The sequence below is a fragment of the Thermobia domestica genome, chromosome 7 (genome assembly GCF_964235325.1).
Source record: "Thermobia domestica chromosome 7, izTheDome1.hap1.1, whole genome shotgun sequence".
Classification (NCBI taxonomy): Eukaryota; Metazoa; Arthropoda; class Insecta; order Zygentoma; family Lepismatidae; genus Thermobia; species Thermobia domestica.
Window position 1 is genome coordinate 51315671 of NC_137460.1, and position 25666 is coordinate 51341336.

Here is a 25666-nt window from a genome sequence, read left to right on the forward strand (position 1 = left end):
GCTGAATTCGAATATGCACTCGGTTTCTCTCCATCACGTACAGTTTTCCCGTAACAGAGGGATTTTCGGGAAATTCCCTCAAAAATTTCCCTTTTTCAGATATTTTATTCCCCTAGCTCCTGTCCCCTTACATATAGTAACATAGAAATTATACCTAAGTATACCTTGATTTATATTTAATAAACCCTAAAAGTTTCGTAAAAATCGCTTTGTTCTTTCTAGAGAAATAAATATATTTGTATGTATACTGTGTGCACTGTTTATTGCACCTGATAGTAATGCTTTCAGATCTCCTGAGTTGGAGTAAAAACGATTTGCTTTATTACTACAAACACAGACATAAAAATGAATATTTACAATAGTCAACAACACACTTGTATTGCTCTCTGTAAATACTTCCAACGTATATTTTTTTTTAAACGTACAGTATATGTATATCTTAATACATATATATACAATTCTCTAAGTTTTTTCGTTTTGTTCATGAACTGGTTATCAATATTTGTTATCAAATGTAACAGAATGCAAAAAAAAGAAAGAATGGAATACAGACTCATTGTTGACAACAATGAACTAATGCAGTCTGAATTTTCCACTACGGTATCGTTTCCCCCCTCCCCCCGCATTTCTTTCTTTCTTGTGTTCTTGACACCTGGTGAGGGAGTTTTGTACATTTTTATATTGACGTGTGGTTTAACACTACTTCACTTTCAAAGTTGTCTTTGCTGCTAGAGTGCTTTCATGTTTGATCTTAACGGCATTATACCCAACTAAGACCAGAAGTTTAGTTTGTGATCAGTACAATGGCGTCAAGAGGACGGCGTTCGTGTGTTAACTCACCAAATAGTTTTTGTTATGTGTGTGGCCAGTTTGTAGTTAAAGGACAGTGTAGATCCATTACGCCATCGGTGAAACTAGCATATTATATATATTTCGGATGTCGTGTGGGAGATCAGGACAAAACTTGGGCACCCAACATAATTTGTGCGTCGTGCTACGTCACTTTACTTGCATGGGCCAAAGGGAAACGGAGGTTCATGAAATTTGCTGTACCAATGGTATGGAGAGAACCCACCAACCATCTGGATGATTGTTATTTTTGTCTCACAGTAGTTAAGGGACATTCTAAAAAAAGCAAATACACAATAAGTTATCCCAACGTTAAATCCGCAATTAGACCTATTCCGCACGGGGATGAACTTCCACTTCCCGAGCCCCCTACCAACTGGGAAGATATATGGCCAAAAGACTCTGATGATGATAATGACCTTGATGAACCATCGACATCAACATGTACATCCAAGGATCCAACGTTCATCCCTGACTGGGTTCGCGAGCCACATTTCATCCGGCAATGTGAACTTAATGACCTAGTCCGTGATTTGCACCTGACAAAACAAGAGGCGGAACTTCTGGGATCAAGGCTCCAGCAGTGAAACTTATTGGATGCAGAAACGAACATATCAGTGTACAGGAAAAGGCATGTTCAATTTTCAAGTTATTTCTCAATGCAAGATAATGTGTGCGTATGTACGGATATAAATGGGTTGATGGCGGAGCTAGGAATTCCTTACGTTCCAGAAGAATGGAGGTTATTTATCGACGCGTCAAAGGTCAGCCTTAAAGCTGTCCTTTTACATAATGGAAATAAAAAACCTTCTATACCACTTGCGCACTCAGTGAAGATTAAGGAATCCTATGACACCATATTAACTTTGCTAAATCTTATAAATTACAAGGACCATTGTTGGCAAATATGTTGTGATCTCAAGGTAGTTGGTATTTTATTAGGACTGCAGTGCGGTTACACGAAGTACCAATGTTTTTTATGTTTATGGGATAGCCGAGCTGATGACAAACATTATGAAGTGAAGGAATGGGAACCTAGAGTGAATTACGTACCTGGAGAATGCAACGTCAAATACGCTCCTTTGGTAGATCCTAATAAGATATTACTACCGCCACTTCATATCAAGTTAGGACTTATGAGAAACTTTGTCAAAGCCATGGACACATCTGGTGAAGGTTTCAAGTATTTGCGAGACAAGTTCCCTAACCTGAGTGATGCTAAGATTTCAGCGGGAGTGTTTATTGGTCCCCAAATTAGGAAATTAATGCTTGATGATAGCTTTGACAGCAAGTTAGACAGTGCTGAGCTAGCTGCCTGGACAGCATTTAAGTGTGTTGTGCGCAACTTTCTGGGCAATAACAAAGCTGAGAGTTACACAGAAATCGTACAGGACATGATACAGAAATACAAAGAGTTGGGTTGTAGAATGTCTTTAAAAATCCACTTTTTGCACTCCCACCTCAGCTTCTTTCCTGCTAACCTAGGTGCTCTCAGCGACGAACAGGGGGAAAGATTCCACCAAGATATAATGGCAATGGAGAAAAGGTACCAGGGATGATGGGATCCTTCAATGATGGGGGACTATTGTTGGGGTCTTGTTAGAGAATACAACATTTCTTACAAAAGAAGGAAGTAGTGTACGTTTTTGTAACCCAATGGAAGTTTCATATATTGTGATAGTTTTGATTGTCTTTTCATGACCTTTTGGTACATTTGTATTATTGTTTATTGTAAATTGTCACACTTGTAAATTATATTGTATTATATTTTATATATGTGTTTGTGGTAATAAAGCAAAACGTTTTACCTCAACTTAAGAGATCTGAAAGCATTACTATAAGGTGCAATAAACAGTACACACAATATACATACAAACATATTTATTTCTCTAGAAAGAATAAAGCGATTATTACGAAACTTGGAGGGTTTGTTAAATATGAATCAAAGTATACTTAGGTATAATTTCTATGTTAGTATATGCAAGGGGACAAGATCTTGGGGTGTAAAATAAACGAAAAGGGAAATTTTTGAGGGATTTTCCCGAAAATCCCTCTGTTACGGGAAAACCGTACGTGATGGAGAAAAACCGAGTGCATATTCGAATTCAGCGCAAAAAGTTCCTTTAAGAACAGGTATTTCCTTTTATGTAACAAAACCTTTGTTAACTAGTGTAACCGATTCATCCTATTCGTTCGGTCGTAAACTTCGCGTATTATTTCGGTACCGTATCGGTTCGTATACCACAGTGATAGGGCCATTCTTTTGTCTAAGTGAAATCTTGTGTTCTCACACGTTTGTAAATGTTTTATTTTCATTGAAGTTAAAATTTAAATGTAAGTGTTTTGCAAAATATCTTTTTTTCTAATATGCAATGGAAAGTAATATTTAATAACCTCAAAGTGTGCTATTTCTATTGTCTCTTTCTCAGCGAATGGAGGATATTATCTTCTAAATGTGTACAAGTTGAAGCGTATGTCACAAGGTAAGGTATTTCTAAGCAGTGGAGGGTAAACATTACTTTCGTCTCCCACTACCCATCTGGCGTAAATTTCACATGGCTGCCCCACCTTGTATTCTTTTACAGGTATTAACCAATATACCTTGGAGCTGACGCAACAGCGACGGTGGGTATACGGCTAACATCCTTAGATGGTGTAACGCCCGAATCCTAGGACCGTGGTAGTGGTGTTATTTGTTTTGTTCTCAGTTTCTTATTACAGTCTATTAATTTAGGCAGATGAATGATATTTTAAGGAAGACTTTTAAAGAGATCCAAGGTTCGGATCCCAATATTATTATTAGTTGGTCTTCTCGAACTGGAACAAACGAGTAACGAACCCAATACCATTATAAAATGGCTTTCCATCACAGGAACAGACCTTATAATGGTTCACCTTAATTCAAACCACAGACATGTTTATATTTGGCGGACACTCGAAGAAGCATACGATCCGCAATGTCTCCACCCAACCGTCCCACGGCGGCGGCGGCTCTGTGATGCTGTGGGCCGTAATGTCTTAGTTATCAGTGGGTCCTGTCCTGACGCTTACCAGTCCATCATTGCCCGTTATTGTAGCCATTTCAGGTGACCATACACATCCTACTGTCTAGATGTTGTTTCCGGGCAACGATCCCATATTCCGGATGATAATATGTCCATTTACATGGCCGTAAGTGTTGTAGCGTAGTTTAAGGAGGAACATTGGGATGAAGTTGAACAACTCTCCTGGCTAACTCAATCTCCGGGACTGAATATAATTAAACATTTGTAGTCTGTTTTGGAGACACGAATCCGACGAAATTTCCGCCTCTGTCCTCTCTCACAGATTTGAGTGATAGACTGCACGCGGAAATGCAATATTCCACTTGCTATTATTCACGACTTCATTCCAAGTCGCATGAACGTTTCTAAGGGCGAAAAGTTGTCAAACGCCATAATAATATGGTAATTATACTTTTTGAGATGTTTGCATTAAATTGATTAAGTATATTGCGTGTTCCAGACAAAATGTTCACCGTTTATAAATCACAAACAGTTTGAGACAAAAGGATGCAACAAAAACTGAGATAAGGAAAATGTCAAGGGAATCGAATGGAGTGTTCTGCCTGCCTCTTATCATTGGCCCTTGGGGGTTACCTGAAAATTTTAAAAATACCAAAGTATGAAATTTCTTACATTATCGAAAATATCAAGAAAAAATAAACATATTTTGTAGGAAGTTGTTTTTCGTGTGAGGCACAATTTACGAAATGATCACCACTCAATTGGGTGTTCTTGCACATTCAGATAAAACGTTCAATGCTTATAAATCATCAACAGCTGAAGATAAAAGGAAGAAACAGAAAGTAAATAGAAAAATTTCAGAAGGTGAGTAGAATGGAGAACTCTGCTTGATCCATAAAGTCTCTCATCACGGGGACCTGGAGGTCATACGATAATTGTAAATAGTGAGGTATGTAATTTGATTTATAATTACAAGAATCAAAGATAAACAAACAATTTTTATAGGAAGAAGTTTCTCGTGTGGGGTACTGTTTAGGAAATAGCCACATTTAACTGAGATTTTCGTATCCGAACTTAAGGAAAGAGTAAAAATTATTCAGAAATTCCCGCCTTTCTATATTTCTGCTACTGAAGATTCTCATATCTCGTTTCTTACGTTTTTCAAGTACACTAACATTTGTGTATTCATGGATTCATGACTGTATAAACTGGTAACATTTGGTTGCTCCATTCTCTTATAGTAAGTTCCTAAACTTATTATTATTATTATTATTATTATTATTATTATTATTATTATTATTATTATTATTATTTACTGTGTTTTTGTTATTTATGTGATTTTAAAAATGTGCTTCTACGTAATACGTTACTCATTTGGCAATGACGGGTTTAGTATGTTCTTTTCTCTCGATTTTGATTCTGGTGTTAAGAGTCGGACGGTTGGGAACTTCTTTGCATAGCACACTTCAGACTACTTTCGCCACGGAATCCAGTTGAGCCATGGCAACGGTTTCTGGTTGCAGACGGAGATCCCTCTGAGTTTTAGCTATTGTAGCTCTCATGTTTTTTACCTTTGGAAATTGATTTGATTTGATTTGCAGTTAAGCGTCCCTTCCAGCAGCAAAGCTATATGACACGTACACCTAGAGGTAGTACAATCCGAAGCACATGAGCTTCCTGTCAAAGGCACTTACACTAACCGCTTAGCCACGAGGGAGCTTCCATTGGGAATGAAGTATCTCATAGAATTCCCTTTATATTTCTAAATTTTTCATATGTAAAAGTTATGATATATATATTATTTTGTAACAACAGCGCAGTCTTTCAAGATGACAATGCGCTAATTCACACAGCTACACCTGTTCATGCGTGGTTTAAGGTATATCCATCTTTCTATTCAAGGAAAATTTCGACCTCAAGCAATGGGAATGATTGGAAAGCATCTGATTATGCAAGAATTCACAACGAAATGGTGGCCATTTCGTAAACAGTGTCCTACATGAAAAAGTTTTTCCTGCAAAAGTTGTTTGTTTTTCAGTGATGAATTAAACTGCAAAACTTACCATTTAAAATTTTCGTGTGATTCCTTATGCCCCATGCTAGTTAGCACTCATGGATCAAGAAATCACTCTCTTGGATGCGTCCTATGACATTTTCATATCATTTTCTGTTTTATCAGCTTATCTTGAACCGTTTCCAATTTAAAAATTCTGGACTATGCGACAACTCAAATATTGGTCATGTCATAAACGGTAACCCAGACGAAAAACATTTTACGACAAAAGTTTTCTGTTTAACCGTGATCTTTTCAATAATGTAATATATATCATTGCTATTTAAAATTTTCAGTGATTCCTCGGGACTCCATGATGATAGGGGGACCTGTGAGTCAACCAGAGCACTTCATTCAATCCGTTCTACAACATTTGACATTTTCCTATTCACTATTTGTTCCATCCTTTTATTTGTAACTATTTCTGATTTAAATGTGCTGGATGCTTTATCTGAAACACTTGGAACGTGTTTTATATATATATATATATATACTTTACAGGAAATAATGAAAAGATATCACACATATTGTTAGGCCTTTCGCTAAGACGCTTTCTCAATCTCAGATACAAACGGAAAAAAAAAAAAAAAATAAAATAAAATAATAATACAGTAAAAGAAAGAAAAATTAAAGATCAGACTCTTCACTGATTTTCTTCTCTTTCTTAATTTTCTTTAATTTTTTCACTTGTTCCCATATTTCCCTAGTGAACCATTAAATCATTTTATCAAAAGTGAATACAGTGTTTTTATTAATGAATACTATAGGATACACAACACTACAGTGTACTACTTAAACACGCAGTGTGCTTATTTAGTGTATATGATTATATTTCTGCTGGTAAGTAATTTATTTTCTAATTTCACATCGGGATTCTTTTGTTTCAGCCACGCACCAGATTCCAGATTTTATAAAATGCTGCCAAGCTAACATGTTTTACTGTATATGGTACATGTTTCTCCACAGTATACACACACATAAAGGCACAAATAAACTTTCAATATTTTCGATTCTCCGGTCATCGAAAGTATGAATGAAGGGAGAAAATACAAACAAACAAAACAAAACAAAAGAAGTGTTCGACAGTCTAAGACACTATATTAAATATACATGGGAGAGAGTCTGTTTTCCAAAATAAATTTTAAAGGCTAAAACAACATGAACTGAGCATCATGAAAATGCAATAAACAAGACTCACCTCATCCAACGTTCCATCAAGGTGTTTGGTCATGTCGAACTCCGTCGATGGTAAAGATGAGTTAATGAATCTCGCAGCCGTCGCAACTAATGGTAATACATGCATCTGAAGAGTTTTAATCTCCCACAATGAACTCTCCAATGCACAACAATTTTCTGGGTCGTTTTCTTCCATTTTATATGGGTCTTCTTCCACTGTAATCATGAAAGAAAAGGTAAAATGTTTCAAGAAAAACTTACTATAGCAATTATCTTAATAATAATAATAATAATAATAATAATAATAATAATAATAATAATAATAATAATAATAATAATAATAATAATAATAATAATAAGTTGCACGTTAGGTATATTTAGCTAGTGTCTGTATATTAACAGAAAGAGTCCACCTTTAGACACAGAAGAGCACAATAAAAAAGATACTTAGCTATCAAGGCTCGGGTGCTTCGTGGAGTGAAGAGAACGGAAAAGAAAAGAAGAAGAGAGCGGACTGAACAACGTAGTGGTTAGTATCAGTACAGTAGCCCTGAAAATTGGGTTCGATTTATGGTCCAGTCGTGCGGTTTTTTTTTTTTTTTTTTTTTTTTTTTTTTTTTTTTTTTTTGTATTTCATTGTATATTAAAAAGAGAAAGAAATCCATTCGTATGCAATGTCAGTCATTTTGAATGTTAACAATTATGTAACTTTTTTTTTTTTTTTACTTTGATTTATACACACTTCTTGCCCATGAATATCAACTCTTCTTGTGCAAAGACCTGTTGCAATAACATTGTAAGGCTATGGTGGCTTAGTGGTAAATCGATCAATTTTGGCTCATGGGGTCCCTGGTTCCATCCCAGCTCCAGCCAAGTAAGTTTTATAGTGGGCAAACACAGTGTGTGGGTTTGGGAGTTTTCCCGCCTCCTTCAACTTTCGTCATTTTACTATTTCATCATTTCAATGAAGTAGGAGAAAACGCGAAAAGCACAACAAAATCCACGGACAATGGTGTTTGTCCATCACAAAGCCCATTTGGCTCGAGCTGGGGTCGAACCAGAACTCCATGCACCAAAGGTGAGCGCTCTACCACTGAGCCACCGTGAATTACGTAAGTATTGACACTTGAATGTACATAGTTTTATTATTTATGTAATTTCGTTTCTCGCCGGATCCTTCTTAAGTTTAATTTCTTGTAGTTGCCCTTGTGTCCTTAATAAGCACTGTTAAAGTTGTAGTATCACTTGTTTCTCAACACCCTTATCCAGCTATATAATATTGAAATTTCAAATCATGAAGGTCACTGATTGTGTTTAGATGATTTTTTTAATATCTGGAAGATAAAATGTGATCTTCCATCTCAACGACGTGCCGTGAATTTTATTTAGCAAAAGAAAGAACGAAAACTACATTCTTTTAAGCATTTAGATCAACAAGTTAAATGAGGAAAAGTTACTTTTTTTTTTAGTTTGTTTTGCTAAATGAAATTCACGACACGTCACTAAGATGGAAGATCATATTTTCTCATCCGTATGTGAAAAGTTCTTTAAACACAATCAGTGACGTTCATATAGTTTGACATTTTAATATTTATGAATCGAATTCTGTAAGTGATTTTCAGATTTTCTGGTGTTCATCAAATTTTGCAGAGAAAACCTCTTCGAAGGTTATTATGTAAGGTAGCAAGTACAACTACAAGAAATGCTACTAATGAAAGTTAAAGCGAAAACGAAATTATATAAACTACAATTATTTTCTGGGTACAAGAGGAATGTCTGCTATTTATTTGTTGTATGTTATTTAATTTTAAGGCGGAACAAAAACCTCCAGGTATTGCACATTAGACTATGGGGCAGCTACTATAATGTTCAACTGAAGATTTTACTTCATTTCATTTTTCTTTCTACATCTGAGAACGTTTAGGACCACCTATCAATAACCTTGTCAGGTTTTGGAGGATAATCTTGTTTTTAATAACTATATTATCGCCTCTTCTTGCGACTGAAATAGTTAACACTCTCCGATTCTTTAGTTTTTGGCTTTCACAAGTGTTCTCTTTTATTTTATATTATTGTTCCTTCCTCTCGTTATGGGTTTTCCTTTTTTATTATTATTCCTTTAGCTTTTGACCCTCTGATTTAACTTTTATAGATTGTTTTTTGCTTTATTATGTTATTTTATCGAGCTTATATTCCATGTTCACTTTTCAGAAATCTTATTTTTGTTCATTGTTTTATTTTGAATGTTATTTCTTGAACAATGTGTCTATTATTGGCCTCTATGTGATGGGCGGGGGGAGTCTTAACCCATAGTAAACGCCCACAAGTTTCACGCCTGATCAAGGAAAATAGTTTGTTGCCAGATAGGAATTGCTGCAGCCTATGAATGTGGGTCCATTCCACTGAATTTCTGAAAGAATCCAATAACAGACACAGGATTATAGCGGAATGCAAATGTGAAGTGTGGACTGCCAAGTCGCATTTTCTGTCTACTCCAATGACGCAATGCGTCATGTGCATCGAAAGCTCAATGAAGTATTTCACCTGTGTTACGTGGTTCAAGCTGGACGTGGTTATATGATGGTATGCAGGTGTTCGTGTCATGATTTAAGCCTACTCATACAGGTGAATGTGAACATGAACCACCATGCTTAGTTGAACGAACATCTTTATGTGGACAACCGCCATCAGAGGGTTCAAGGCATTTGTACATAGTTTAAGAAACATTCAGGCACCCTGTCTGGCTTGAAAAGTCCCCAGATTTAAATCCAATTGAAAATCTGTTAGACTACTACCAATAATGGATGAAAACGTAGAAACAGGAGACCTCGTAATTCTCTGGAACTATTGGATCTTCTGATGAGTGAGTAGATTCGGCTGCAATCGTGAAGTTACTTCCACAAATATTCCAGGCCAGAGATAGTATTGCCGCTATTAGTAAGATCTACGAGCATGACTTGTCTGGTGTGTTTCTATATCAACCATATATAGTACATATATATATATCCAGAATTTAGTTGAGTGAGCTGAATACACCCGTGTGTCGCTTTGTCCATTGTGAAGTATGATTAACTTATAAGTGATATTTCGTTAGTGTGGATTCGAACCTTTGGATTTACGTTTGTGAATACACTCCTGGCACGAAACCCTAAACTCCTTACGCAAACCAGCCGACGATTTAAAGTTGAAGAATATATGGTTAATATATTGTGATACCCATCATAGCTGGTGCTGGTTTCCTCGGTCAGAATCCGTAATCTCTTTCATTTAAGTAACTCCTCAATTTTGCTCACGATGGCGGATGAATACCACATTGCCAACTCATCTGGTTTTCCCCACAGGTCACCCATTCAAGGTCTAGTTAAACACCGCATTGCTTGATTTCCGTAATCTTACGAGAACAGGTTGACTAGGGCACTGGTTATTATAGCTCAGAATAAATTCGATAACATGAAAATGAAGCAAGCTAACTAAAACTCTAACTTAAGTTATTACTAATTATGATGAATATATATATATACCATTGCCACCAGATGGATGATTTATCATCTTCTTTAGTCCCGGATGCCGCAACATTAGATTTCCAATCAAAGGTAACAAGACAAGAATATCTGGCGGAGGAGCCACCAAAGCGAGGCGAGATAGTCGTTTAGCATACGCAGCGACTAGATATTCAGGTAAATGTCTGAAAGGAAGAAATCATTTTGTAAGGCAGGGTATATACGATATAAAACAAAGCTTAACTAGTAGAATACTATTCATTTAACTGACAAAATTTAACTGCTAAAAGTAAGAATTGAATTAATCTTTCTTACTTAAGTTTAATATTGAAAGACGGCGCAGGATTCAATTTTGTAATGAATGAATAATGAACATTGATAATATCCTTACTTTATACTCATACTTAGGGCATTTGGTTGTTAAATAATTCCAGTGATCTTTACTACTTCCATTAGTAATTTTTTTGAATAAATAAATAAATAAATAAATAAACTGCTATACTTCACCCATTAAGGTATTTTCCTACCAATGGTACTGTCCTGGAAGAGGTTCTGCACACAAATTGACTCAATTCATTCTCTCTGTGACAATATTTGATGATTACAACTTATTTTTCCAATACAACCGTATGATGCGTGTGAAGTATTCAATAGTTTTCTAATTTACGTCATTTTCTTCACTCATAGAAATTTTCAAGTGCTTACAACTCTTTGAAATTTAGTCATGGTTCTCGACAAAACGAACTTCTTAAGAAATGATGTTACATCAATTCTTCCACGATAATGCCATAGGTAGGAAGATATCATAATGGGTCAGGTGTAGCAGTCCTGTTTTAAATAATTTATTGATGAAAGTAACAGAGACTAGTGAAATTATTTAACAACCAAACAGCCTAAGTATAGACACAACATAAGCATTATATTTAATGTGCATTTTATAGCATCTATAACAAATACATAATGAATTTTACCTATTTTTTGGAATAAATTATGTTATTTGATTACAATAAATAAATAAATAAACTTACTTATTGCAATTTTAAAAACATTATATCATTTATTGCATTTTAAAAACATCCAGGTAAGACATTAAAATTTAAAAACATTGGAAACCTACCGTGGAAGGCACAGAAGGGAAAACAGTAGGAAAATACGGATTCGGAAAGCGCAACTAAATAGGAGAAAGACTGATTGGATTTTGCACGAAGAACATGCCAATAGTGGCGAATACTTTGTTCAAGAAACATATGCGCAGGATTTATAAATGAAATTGCCAGATCATCTAAACAGACACCAGATAGATTATATACTGCTGAAGGAGAAATTGAAATAATAATAATAATAATAATAATAATAATAATAATAATAATAATAATAATAATAATAATAATAATAAGAAGAAGAAGAAGAAGAAGAAGAAGAAGAAGAAGAAGAAGAAATACGGAAGTTAGTCGGGAGCGGATGTGGAAAGTAGCACAACTAATCATGATGAAAAATAGTTTAAGATGATATGAAAAAAAAGAAAGAAAAAAAATGGAAAATTACAAGCAAGTAAGCTGATAAACAAAGAAATTCACGAAAACTATGCGAAGAAGACGATAGATAAGATAACACGAGAATCAACGAAGGAAAAAAAATAATAAGGAATGGTTATTCATAAGAACTGGTCTGCTTACTACAGCAAAGGATGTATTAGGTCAAGAAGAAAAAAATAGGAAGGAAATAATTGATTATCAAGGGAATTCTTGATTTAATGCATAGAGAAGGAAATTGAAAAGTATCAACAACAATGAAGCAGAATAAAAGAATAAGAAATCAGATCATACGAAAGTGCAGACTTGCCAAGGGATAGTAGACAAGACAACAATGTGAAGAAATAGAAAAGCATATGAACACAGGAAGAGCAGATGCGGCTCATAAGAAAGTTAATAGAAACTTCAAACCAATGTACTAAATGATAAAGAAGAAAGACCCATCATTGAAGCTCGAGATATATGGAGGAAGAAATATTTGGAAAGGCTCTATGCAAGTGACGTGCAATTAGAAAAATTAGAAAATATGGAGAAAATAATAATAAATAAAAAAAAATAATAATAAAAGAGGCGACAAAGCATTATGGCAAAAGCCTAAAATATGGCAAAGTTCCAGGTATATATGAGATACAAGCAGAAATCATACAAAGTGCGGGATAGGAAGTTCAGGACAGATGTATAAATTAATTCACTATATTTATGAAGAAGAGCAGAAGCCTCCAGACTTTCGGAAGAGCAAAACAGCTTCAATACCAAAAACAGTAAATGCTGATAAAAGCGAAAATCACAGAACGATAAGTTTGCTTACGCATGCTCCAAAAAATCTTGCCCAAAATAATCTACAGAAAATTGAAATACAAGATAGATGACCAGTTTGGGTTCACAAAGAAAACCGGAACGATAGAAGTAATACTTGCATTAAGAGGGTTGCTAAAAGAAAGAATTCGAGTGAAAAGAGCAACTTATGTAGCATCTGTGGACCTGGAAAAAGCATTTGATAATGTAGAATGAACAAAATGTTTATTTCAAGATTCTGAAAGAAGCAGTAATATACTATACGGAGCGAAGAATAATATATAACCTACATAAAGAGCAGAAGGCAACAATTGAGACAGAAGGAGAGAGATGAGAAGCATCAGTTCAGAAAGTGGTCAGACAAGAATGTTCATTGTTATCAATCTTGTTTAATCCCTACACTGAAGAAAAAATAAAAGATATCAAACACACGCACAGCACACGAATAACTGTCCACATAAACGAAACACACAAGCATAGATTTGCAGACGATATCGTAATATTCGCAGACAGTGAGAAAAAAATTAGAAAGGTCTAAACGTTATGCAACAGGTACTTAGCAGGAAATTCAATAGGAAGATCAGCAAGAGCAAAATAAAAGTTTGAGACAGGTTAGAAAAGAAACAACAACAAAAATGAAGATCAAAATAGGAGATCATCTGATGGAAGAAGTCAGGAATTATGTTACTTAGAGCGTAAAATAACGAGTGACAACAGGTACAAACAAGGTGTAAATCCAGAATAGAATTGGCGAAGACGGCATTTGAAGAAAAACAGAAGCTCCTAACCGGAAGGATCGGCATCGAACTGAAGGCTGATGAACGTATATGTGTGAAGTATGGCATTATATGGATGTAAGACATGGACACTAAGAGAAAAAGAAAAACGGAGAATGATCGCCTCTGAAACATGATGTTACAAAAAAATGTTGAAAATTAGATGGACGGGCACGTTTTCAAATGCGAGAGTACTGGAAATGGTAGGAGGAAAGAGGAGTAAACTAAAGAATATTTCGGAAAGACAAGATAGGATGATTGGATACATTATGAGACATTGAGGAATCACATTAGTAGCTATGAAGGGAATAGCAGAAGGAAACATATGAAGAGGAAGGCCACGATTGAAATATACGGAACAAATAATACAAAATATAGGGAAAAGAAGCTACAAAGAAATGAAAAGTCTAGCCCAAGATAGGGAAGGGTGGAAAGTTGCGTCCAACCAATCAAGAGACTGCTGACCTGAAATGATGAGTATTTATATTTATAGTTTATTCTATTAAAAGTCCGAGCTCTCTCGTGGCTGTGTGAACAGCGTACGCGCTTTGGCATAGAAGAACCGGTTTAACTCCCGGAGGGAACTCATATGGTTTGGATCTCACATTTAGTTGTAGGTCCATATCTCATATAGCCTCGATGCTGAAAGGGACGCTACACTCAAACCACATCAAATCAAAATCTCTTGAATGTCCAATTTAATGAGTTAGTTAATCAAAATAAACCATTTAATGTATATTATTGATAGAAAAGTACGATAATGTACTTGTTTTTCTATGTATTTACTGAGAAGTAATTAACACCTTATACCACACAATATTTTGTTTGTTTTTTTGGAATTTAGTTTTCCTTTTTAGCATCGAAGCTCTGAAGTGTATTGTAGGATCCGAACCACATGTATTCCAACCAGGAATGGAACCCAAGGCTTCCACACTAAAACCGGGAATGCTCATCATTTAACCACGTAACAGTGCAAAACATCTGTATTCCATGACGGAAAAATAATAAAAGGAATTAACAGCAAATACGTAGAATATCTCCGGAATGTTAACATTTTACAATTGTATTCTAACTTATATATTTTTGTCAAGCAAAAGAAGAAAACAAATAAAAATAACAATATTATGTACTTACATAGAACTAAGAAACATATCACACAAATAGAAGAATCTTGCTTTGTATTTGGTGTGGAATATACTTGGTTCCAGTAAAGTGTATAATTTGTTGTATATATTTGGATATTCTCTGCAACGAAAATAAGAAAATAATGCAAACTAATGAAAAAATTACAGCTATAAATGTACACGTCAAGGTAATTCTACGTAAAAATGGCACACAGAAGATAAGTAAGTGTACTAACCATTGACAGTTCAGACTCATATCTGTAATACGATTTTTAAACATATCTTTGTAAGTGATTGTATATCATTATTAATATATTTCAGATTTATGTTTTCTTTTCTATATAAGTTGAATCCGATTCATCTGTCTATCATTCCAGAGTTATGCAATTAGTATGCTGAGTATTAGTAAAGAAAAAGTTACAGAGTAGTATACTATTATTTTCCGTAAAGACACCCAACAACTGCCTGAACGCTGAGAGCAGATTGTGAACAATGTGGGGGAATGCATCAGTGAACCACTGTCTGAATAGTTTGACTCTAAAACAAGAAATGCATCAGTTGGTTCTGAACAGCACGAACTAATAAATCAATCAACTTTTTTTCTTCCTCCTTTTCCACATTACTAACTACAGCTCTTTCATAAAGACATAGTTTTGAAGATATGTTTCGGTAAGGAATAAACATTATTCAATATTAAAATTGGTGGACGATTGCAGTTTCTCAGGTTCTTTTGTTTTTCGTAAATTTTCAGCCAAGCCATGAAATACTAAACAACTTCCCAGGTGGTAGCAACCTTGAGTTTCGTTAAAACTATCACTTGACTATTCACCAGGAATAAATGAAGAAAAAAAATTACCAGGATTAAATTTCACCATAAAAACGGCACGAACTGGAACATAAATAAAATGAAATATGTCACGAAATATACAGCGGTAAAGATTTTTTACTTACAAGTTATGCTTTTGGATCAACGTCACAAAAACTTGTAGAGCCAGTAAACTTACAGCACCACCTGAAACATTAAAAAGATAAATTATATTAATCCTTGACAGAATTAAGAACTTGGAAATGTTCAACATTTAATTGTACGAAATAATATTTATTACACACCACGAATACGTGTCCTTCATTTAAAAGCTCCATGCTCATTTTATTTCTACAGTCGTTAGCAAATGTGGTTTTCTTTCATCGGTACCTCCTAAGTGAATTAACCGAAGATTTTTCCGTGATGATGCCAAGGAAAATGTATTCGAATTGACATAACAATTTTCCAACAAAGGACTAGGACAAAATGGTAAAGGGGACAGAGGTATGTAATGCTGTTGCTGCTGTATACATTTATATTTCCTTTTATACAGAATACCTTGTCTGGTTGAATCGAAGGATTAGAAATTAAATTTTTGGGCTTTCGGCATCCCTTACCATGTTAGCTTGTCATGTATGAGGAATGATGTCCCTCGCCGATCACGCTACTCGGATAATTAGGGAGGAAAAACGGCATGGGCAAGGCAGGAAGCGGCTTGGAATCATTATGTTAGATACCATCCTACCTGATGTGAATAAGGAAAACCCCACTCAGGGTGGCTGGGCTGAAAAACTTTTACACTTTTTCGACCGAGTGTCCCAACCGGAAATTGAATTCGGGACCGCTCGTACGAAAAGTGAAAGAGTTAGCAACTACGCTACGTGGGGCCATCCGAATTGAAGGAATATCATATGCAAGTAAATATATAAATGTTACATACATAGACAAATATGTATCCTGATAAACTATTCTTCATATTTATATTTATATTTATTTACTTATTTATTTTTAAGCTATAAAGTACATTACATTCAATACTGGCATCCGTAACACAAATGCTTTTTGTAAATAGAATGAATATATTACTTCTCGAATCCTCGTTCTAATTCTGAGCGACTTTTCAAGGCGAATGACAACAATAATAAAAAGCATCACCTATATAATACTACGCTACAGCAGATTAATACTACGTGATCTCCTTTTCACCAGCGAGATTACATTCGACGTGGGATTCAAATCATATATACCCGCAACCTGCATAAGGAATCGAACTCAGGATCATAGCCATATAATGTTAACCACTAGACTCAAAATATTCGTAAAATTTACAAATAAAGAACGCCTACAATTCATTTTCAAACACTATGAATGTAGTTCTCGAACATATATATATATATATATATATATATATATATATATATATATATATATATATATATATATATATGTGTGTGTGTGTGTGTGTGTGTATATATATTTAGCTTTAGAAGTAGTGGCACACACAGTTTAATATCAAATCAACATTATGGAAACAATAAGGGTTATTATGGCTAACTGATGAAAATTTGAAATACATATGCGCAAGGGAAAATGCTAATTGCTTTCACGTGAGGAACTACTTTTAATTTTTTTCACATTTTGTATTTTCTAAATACCTAATTAAAGTCATTTTCAACTAGTCATTGTATGACGTAGGAACACACTTTTACGATCGGAGAAAAGACAGTGAGAAGCAGGTAGAGCAACGGAGGGGCAGGAGAATGAAATAAAACAATGTTGGGAGTGTACGAGTAGTTATAGATCTACTAATAGTGTATCTGCAAAATCACCAACTACACCATCGATGTTCTTCTTTGAGTGTCACCATTGGCTTGATCAGACACCAGATTTTCTTTTTTTTTTTTTGTTAGCCAATGTCCCAATCAGTTTCTCTTCCTCTTTTTATCAATATCTAAAATTGTTGTTTTTCTCCGACCATTCGTTGTCCGTTCGACCCAGCTAATTCTCTCAATTCTTCTCCACACCCATACTTCGAAATCTTGCAGTCGTTTTTCATCATTTTTGCGTAATGTCCATGCTTCTGACCCATATAGTATAATACTCCACATCAAGCATTTTATGAGTCTTCTTTCTTAATTCTTTATTCAAGGTCTACAAAATAGTATTTTCTTTCTCCTAAAGGCTTCTTTCGCCATTCCTATCCTTGATTTTATTTCACGTTCACATTTCACATCACTACCAATAATACTACCCAGATATCGAAAACTAGTCACCTGTTCTATTTCGCCCCTCCTATTTCTATACTTAATACCGATCGCTTCGTTCCAATCACCATGGCTTTTTGTCTTGCCAACATATATTTTTATCCCATATTCTTCACAGCCCCTCTTCAAGTTTTATAACATCTTACTGATTTTCTCTTCAGATTCTGCAACAAGTGCCATATCATTTGCAAACCGTATACATCTGATCATTCTACCTCCCACTGAAATTCCGTCTTCATTTTGTAGGTTGGCTCTTTTTCACTATCTCTTCTATATAGGTATTAAATAATGTAGGCGAGAGACAGCATCCCTGTCTAACTCCAATTCTAACTGCACTCTCCTCTGTCATTTCCTCCCCTATTCTAACACTTATTTGTTGGTTCATATATAAGTTTCTTATGAGTCTTCGATCTTCCCATTCCAACCCAATTTTCTTTAGAACTTCCAACAGCAATTCCCAATTCACGAGTTCAAAAGCCTTTTCTAGATCAATAAATAGCACGACACCTCTTTTCCTTTTTCTATAAACCTTTCACCGATCACCCTTAATAATCGGTGCATCTCTTGTGTCCTTACCTCTCCTGAATTCGAACTGTTCCTCTTCAACTTTTTATTTGTTTTTCCATATAACATTCTGTTCAGAATTCAAAGAATAATTTTTGCTGCATGAGATATGAGACTACTAGTTCAATAATCCTCACATCTCTTTGGGTTCAATTTGTTAGCCTCGTCAGGAAGTCTTTTGGCCACTACCCCAATGTAAACAAAATAAAACAATCAGCAGCATGTTGTTTATCTAAGATTACCGAAAGTAGAAAACTGGTTAACCTCGTTGACTTTCATAAACAATTTAACCACTACTTAAATTAGCCACATTTTTAAGTTTGAATACTACAATACAAACTAATTTGCATTTTTTAAAGAAGCACAATTAGGAGTTACCTATTTCGATAGAGTTCATTAGGAAATCTGTCAGAAATAGCGGTTTGTCTAAATGAGGTAGAATTTTCTCTAACAGAATCACTAACAACTGTTTATGAGTCGCTGGAGTATGATTCCACAGCAGTACTTTATCCCATACTTTGTTTACCCAAGAATGTATGTGCTTCTCGTTAAGTACAAATTCACAGTTGCCATCTGTAACAAAATAAAGATTCGTGAATAGGTCACAGCAAAATACGTACTTTTCACATTACATATCGTAAACTACATTCTAAGTTTACAGCTATGTTTAAATTAATGACAATTATCATAAGAAGAAGTTCATCACTCACCTAAAGCATCCGAATGAAAATCATCCTCAAACAGTTCCAACGATAATTTTCGCCGTCGTCAGTGCGTTAAATAAATAAACAAATAAAAAATAACAATAAAAAAGCTTGAAGAATTACATTTTTGATAAATCATTTTCCCTGTGAAAATAATACTTGAGAGCAGATGAAGAATTTGTCTTAAGTTTCCTTGCTTTATAATCTGAATTCCCTTCCCATTTCCAGTATCTACATAGGTAGAGTTGAAGCAAATAGACGTCAACAAATTATTCATCTGTTTTTTTAAAAAAAAGGTTTTAAATGACTTATATGTAACTGTCACCACTGTTTATGAAAGAATAACAACTGTAATTTATGGAATAATTTAGTGATCTTATGCACAGATTAATAATATGTCCACGTTTATTTACTTCCAAGTCTAAAAACTGTAAATGGGAAGATAATTCAGGTTATAGAGCAAAGAAACCTAAGAAAAATTCAGTATCAACTCAAATCCATTACTTCTACAAAAACGATTTAACAAAAATTAGTTTTTTAAGCAACGTTACGTTATACAGGGTGTTCCATAATGATGGGACGCATTTTATTTATAATTTGGAAGAGCATGAGTAATCTTATATACTTGTATGTTCTGTTCTTGAAAGCCAATGAATGTGATTTTACTTTGTTATTATTTGTTGTTGTTATAATTGCAAAAGTTTTAGAGGCGTACTTTCCTTCTCAAGACTTGATCATCGCAGTACAAAGGATATTCATACAACACTTCAATAAACACGATGCACCACCCACAAAATGATAAAATGATCCTCCATGCAGTAAGAAACTTCGAGAGAGAGAGAGAGAGAGAGAGAGAGAGAGAGAGAGAGAGAGAGAGAGAGAGAGAGAGAGAGAGAGAGAGAGAGAGAGAGAGAGAGAGAGAGAGAAAGAAAGAAAAACTGGACGTACTGAGCAAACAGATAACTTAGTATGCCACAGAAAATTATCTGGCATGTGTTGCGGAAACGTATTATCATGAAGCCGTATCGCGTACAGGTGGTGCAAGCGCTGAAACTAACAGGTTATGTTTAAAGGTGCCTTTCTGTCAAATTTTACAACAGTGTATGGAAGAGGATGATTCTCAGAAAAGCTGATCTTCAGCAATAAATCAACATTTCACATTTCAAGTAAAGTGAACAGACATAATGTGTAGTTCAGGCACAGAGAAACCATATGCTGGTTCGCAATATGAACGTGATTCTCCAAAATTGAACGTCTTCTGTGGCATTTCCTATCGGAAAGTTTATGGGCCTTTCTTCTTTGGAGAAGACAATGAGACAGGTGATACGTGTCTGGACATGATACAACAATAGCTATTACCACAGCGTGAAGAAGACAGTGCTGCTTTCATTTTACGGCAGAATGGTGCACCACCACATTACCATCACCAAATTCCGTGTCCACTTCAATGAGCGATTTCCTAAATGGTGGGTTGGTCGTGTAACGGCAGGAGATTTAGAATTGATGAAACGGTCATTATGCTTTTCAGACTATCCCGTCTGATTTCATCCTATGGGGTATTCATTAGATAAAGTTTATGTGCTATTGTTAAACTGTATGAGCGCATCACTGCACCAGAGGCCGAAGTTTAACCTGGTATGTTAAAAAGATGGCAAGAACTTAACTACAGACTAGACATGTGTCGTGTGACACACAGATCGCACATTGAACATTCATAATATATCACGAAAAAATTCAGTTGTTCAAGTTGAGTGCAAAATCTATTTATTTACGTCTCATTAAAATGGAATAATTTGTCATTGAAATCGGGGAATATCATTTTAACTTACCCGATATTATAAACGAACATTTTTTTAATAAAAAGTTTCACGTCCCATAATTATGCATTGAAACTAAGGGAGATAGTGATAGTGAGATGGTGAAAATAGTCGAATGGAGAAAATGGGAGGAAACGGAAGAACCCTGAGAAAACCCACGTACCCTCTACCACAAAGCCTACTTGGAAAGAGATAGGACCTAACCAGGGACCTCACACACCAGAGATAAGCGCTCTACGACTGAGCCACCGCAGACCTGTATTATTTTATATATTAACATAGTTTATTTTATTAAATTGTTAAATTTTCGCTAACTCCACTGTTATCAAAATTAGGACATAAACTCTTAACTCTTACATTTCTTTTTTAATAGTTTCAACAAAGTAGTTGGCAAAAATTCAGTTGTTTACACATGAGACGTACTGTACATAAGTCGGTAGGCCACGTCTAGCTTAACAAAATGACTTACTTGAATAAAGTATGTTATTCATGCGAATCGGGTGCACTGAATTATTTATGTTTTGCTAGAGTGAACTATTTATTTATTTATTTATTTATTTATGTACAGTACATGAAATATTCATACTATTAATTACCACATTTATATACTGTTGTTCGATTTCTTCAGTGACACACACATTGCCCTAACAGTGACGCCATCTGTTCAGAATGACGCACACATAATCTTAACATTGACTCACATACTACTTGTAAATAAAAACACACCAATAAAACAAACAAAAATCCATAAAATATAGTAACGCAAGAAAAACTTACTTCCTGCTACACATAAGATCTGAACACTATCTTTTTTCCTTTTGTCAGGAGGAGGTAAAACGATTTGCTCCAGAAGAACAAGGAAGTTTTTAATCAGGATTTCGTTCGGATCCTTCTTGTTAGCAACAGCAGAAACAATATACATCCATGTATAGTACACTACATCATCATAAGCTGTGAATTCCTTAAATCTTTGCAGAAGCGGTTGCATATTCCGTTCTGAAGAAAGTAACTTTTCAAGGAGCGGCTATAAATGAAATTAAAAAAAAAAATGTATTAGTTTGTTCTTTGTTAAGAACTAATGTAACAGAAAATAATAGCATTTATTAATTAAAACAAACAGACCCTTGAGATTTCAATAATAAAGCAAATTACTCTACGTGTTAGAGCCCTTCTGTTTCAAGTATGCCCCTGCTGGAGCTGCTGTCGATGTGTATTTTCCCGTACTTCCCTCGAAACAGGAGGAACAAGTTGCTTCAGCTGAAATTTATCAGCAGCTGGTTGAGGACAAGGTTGCCAAATTGAATTACTTCACGGGCTTCGATGCGCATTGTCTTGTTAGCCATTCTACGTATTCTACGATCTTTACTTGCCTAGACCAAACGACTTAATGACAAATCAGCAACACAGCTTAGGTCATTTATTTCTTTCTCCAAAGCAAAAGGAACGTTTCCTCCGTAAGAGGGGGGTGGGCCGAAGTATGTTTCACATATTTTTCGAGGCACACTTGAAACAGAAGTCTCTAGACTGAAGAAAACAGAGATAATAATATGATAACGTAATGAGAAACTGACCTTAATGAATACATATGAAAAAAAATGAAAGTTACTAGATTAATATGACGTTGGGCCATCTTTCTCCCTCAGAACAGCTCTGATGAGACGTGGAATAGAGTCACAGAGGTCGTGAATGGTAGCAAGTGGAAGCATCATTATGCGTGCAATGCATTGCTCAGTTCTGTGAGAGAGAATGGAGGTGGAAATCTGTGCCGGATTCGTGTATCCAAAACGGCCCACAGATGTTCCATTATGTTCAGATTCGAGAACTGGAAGGATAGGGGAGGAATTTAACTTCATCCCAATGTTCCTCAAACCAAGCCACAAGAGCACCAGCTATGTAAATTGCTCCATTATCATCCTGGAATATGGCATCATTGCCCAGAAATAACATCTGGAACTTATGATGTACATGCTCCCCTAAAATGGCGACATAATCACGGGCAGGTACACGTCAGCACAGTATTTACCAAAAACCGCGATATTGCGGGTCACAGCATCATAAAGCACCATGTTTCACGGCTGGGCGAATATAGAACATATGATGTACTGGGATCGTACGCTTCTTTGCGCGTCCGCCCAACATAAACACGGCCTGTGGTTTGAAATAAAGTGAATGATGGTTCATCCGACCATATCACATGTTTTCGGTTATCAGCGGTTCATGTTCCATGTTCACGGCACCATTTGCGTCGTGCTAAAGCATTATGGCCCCTCAGCTTAGCAGTACTTTCGCAAGTGCAATGCGACTCCATATGTTCACACCATGTAATTCGCGGAGATTTCTTGCCGATACAGTATGTGGGAGCTGCTGCTTGAGTTTCTCTGTTACTTGCATCGCAATCGCACGACGGTTTTAAGTGACAATCAGTTTTAATGCTTGTAGGACTTGTCAATAAGGGTTTTCTTCCGACCATTATTCCTCTTCTCTGATGTGGTTTTGCCGTGAGTTTTGTAGGCCATCACCTTGGACACTGTACTTTACTACACATCCAACACACTTGATACTTTCATTACGCTCAACTACAGCTCACAGATGACAAGAAGAATCCTAAAACAGGGGAAGCGGGGAAAGGACAGCGACACGGTCAAGTCCATTTTCGGTTTTTGAGGTGTGGTCTATACTTAGATGTCGTCTGCTACTCCGGATAGTTATCTGTTTGCTATTCCGTGGTGTAATTTAAAACCCTCCTGCGAAAAGTGGGAGAGCCCATACCTACGTCACACTACTTCTGCTAGGGTTCTTCTCGTCATCTGTGAGCTGTACATAACCGAGTATCAACAATTTTCATTTTTTTCTTTCTTTTTGGAAATCACAGAGGTCGCACATTTTACATTATCTTCTATTCGTTCTCAAGTAGTACGGAGATTTCCATATCACACCATCATCGACAGCCCGCGCTGCATCGCCACCTGACTTGCCAACTCCAGTTGTTATCATTAAATTGATATGTATTTGTATACATTTACAGAGGTTGTTCAACTTACGTTTGGCCGAATTCGTTCTTTCCCCCTCCCGGGCAGAATGGACTCACCCGACCTGGCTCTTGGTGTCCTGCAGTGTTGTGCAGTGGCTTCCTGGGAACGGAGTTGTTTTTCCGCGCGGACGACAATAACGCACAAAACAGGACCATTGTTGTGAGTGTTGTGTTAAATTTGTTTCCAAGTGTGCGGGTTTCCGCTCTGTGGCCAAAATGCCGCCAAACTAAGCCGGTTTTGGGAAGGCTATGTTGTGGCTCTTTGTTACGCCCACTTTAGTGTTTCTGTCATTAGAAAACACTGCAAGAAGAATGGTTGCAACATCAGTTTAAGTGGAATAAAAAATGTTATTAAAATGTACAAGGGCAACGAAGCTCCATCATTTGGATCACCAACGAAGTTGCCTAGGAAGCAGGAATGCACCAAGGCCACCTCCACCATGCAGAGGAAACTTCGCAAAATGACAATGCAAGAAAATCCGCCAACACAAAGGTGTATAGCTAATCGTCTTGACGTGTCTTTGGGGACTGTGAGCCGGACGTTACACCATCAACTCAAGCTGGAAAAAGTCATGAAAGCTCGCGGCCATCTTCTCACGGATGCCCACCAAAAGGAACGAAAGTGTAACGCCCGGAAGCTGTACGAACGGCATCTGGCAAAACAAAGGTGGATGTACGTCGTAACGCTCGATGAAGCATGGATTTACCTTTGCGACTGCGGCAAACCGAGAGCCATCATGTACCCAGAGAAAGGCGACAAGAACTTCAGAAGGAGGGTCCGTATCTGGAAAGAATCCTTCCCAAAAGGGTTCATGGTCGTTACTGGCTACCGTTACCGAGGCAAACTGAAGATTCGTATGGTGGCGAAGAACTGCAAAATAAATTCGCTGTATTTTCAGGAGCAGATCATGCGGCCGATATACGAGCATGAGATTCCAACAATGTACGGAAATGACACCAATCTGGTGCGCATTCACATGGACAAGGCCTCATCACATACCTCACGATCGTCCCTCGCATTCTACAGGGAGATGGAGGAGGCAAGTGGTATACAGGTGATACCTTTCAATTAGGTACCTGTTAAATTTCCAGATGCAAGTCCTATGGACTTTGTGGATTTGGATTGCTGAAGCGGTCTTTGGAAAAACGGCGTGTGACAACTGTAGGACTTTGGAAAGCTGTACAAAGGGAAAAATGAAATGAAATCTTTGTGTTTTACGTCCCACGGTTATGCCGGTTAGGCTAAAGGAGACGGTGATGATGAGCAATGAATGAAATGGTGGAATGAAGAAAGTGGGAGAACTCCGAGAAAACCCATGTACACGGTTTTTGTCTACCACAAAGTTTCCTTGACGGGGGCCGGGATCGAACCCTGAACCCCAAGCACCAGAGGTGAACGCTCTACCACTGAGCCACCGCGGCCCCCCGTTGTGCAAAGGGAATGGAACAAGATTGCCCTCCCAGTTCTTCAGAGAAGCCTATTACAGTGGAAATTACGCTGTCGGGCTATTGTCAGGAACCAAGGAAAACACATCGAGCACTTACGGACCTGGCACCATGGATTCTTCTAAATTCTTAGGTAAGTCGAAATTGGCCAAATGTAGACTGAACAACCTCTGTACTATGTGGGCTCAAACTACAGCTTGAAATATATTAATTTATTTATTGTTT

At 36.3% G+C, this 25666-nt stretch overlaps 1 protein-coding gene across 1 annotated transcript in view; it reads right to left on the reverse strand.

The window, feature by feature from the left end:
* The window catches only part of LOC145690081 (nucleolar complex protein 4 homolog A), a 39565-nt gene that overhangs the window by 1768 nt on the left and 12131 nt on the right, over positions 1–25666 (reverse strand). Inside the window, exons 4-9 of the mRNA XM_081764610.1 lie at positions 21742–21988; positions 18822–19016; positions 15762–15822; positions 14821–14931; positions 10605–10768; positions 7106–7299 (exon numbers count right to left, since the gene is read on the reverse strand). Coding sequence (XP_081620736.1) covers positions 7106–7299; positions 10605–10768; positions 14821–14931; positions 15762–15822; positions 18822–19016; positions 21742–21988 — 972 coding nt within the window. The remainder of the gene's footprint in view (positions 1–7105; positions 7300–10604; positions 10769–14820; positions 14932–15761; positions 15823–18821; positions 19017–21741; positions 21989–25666) is intronic.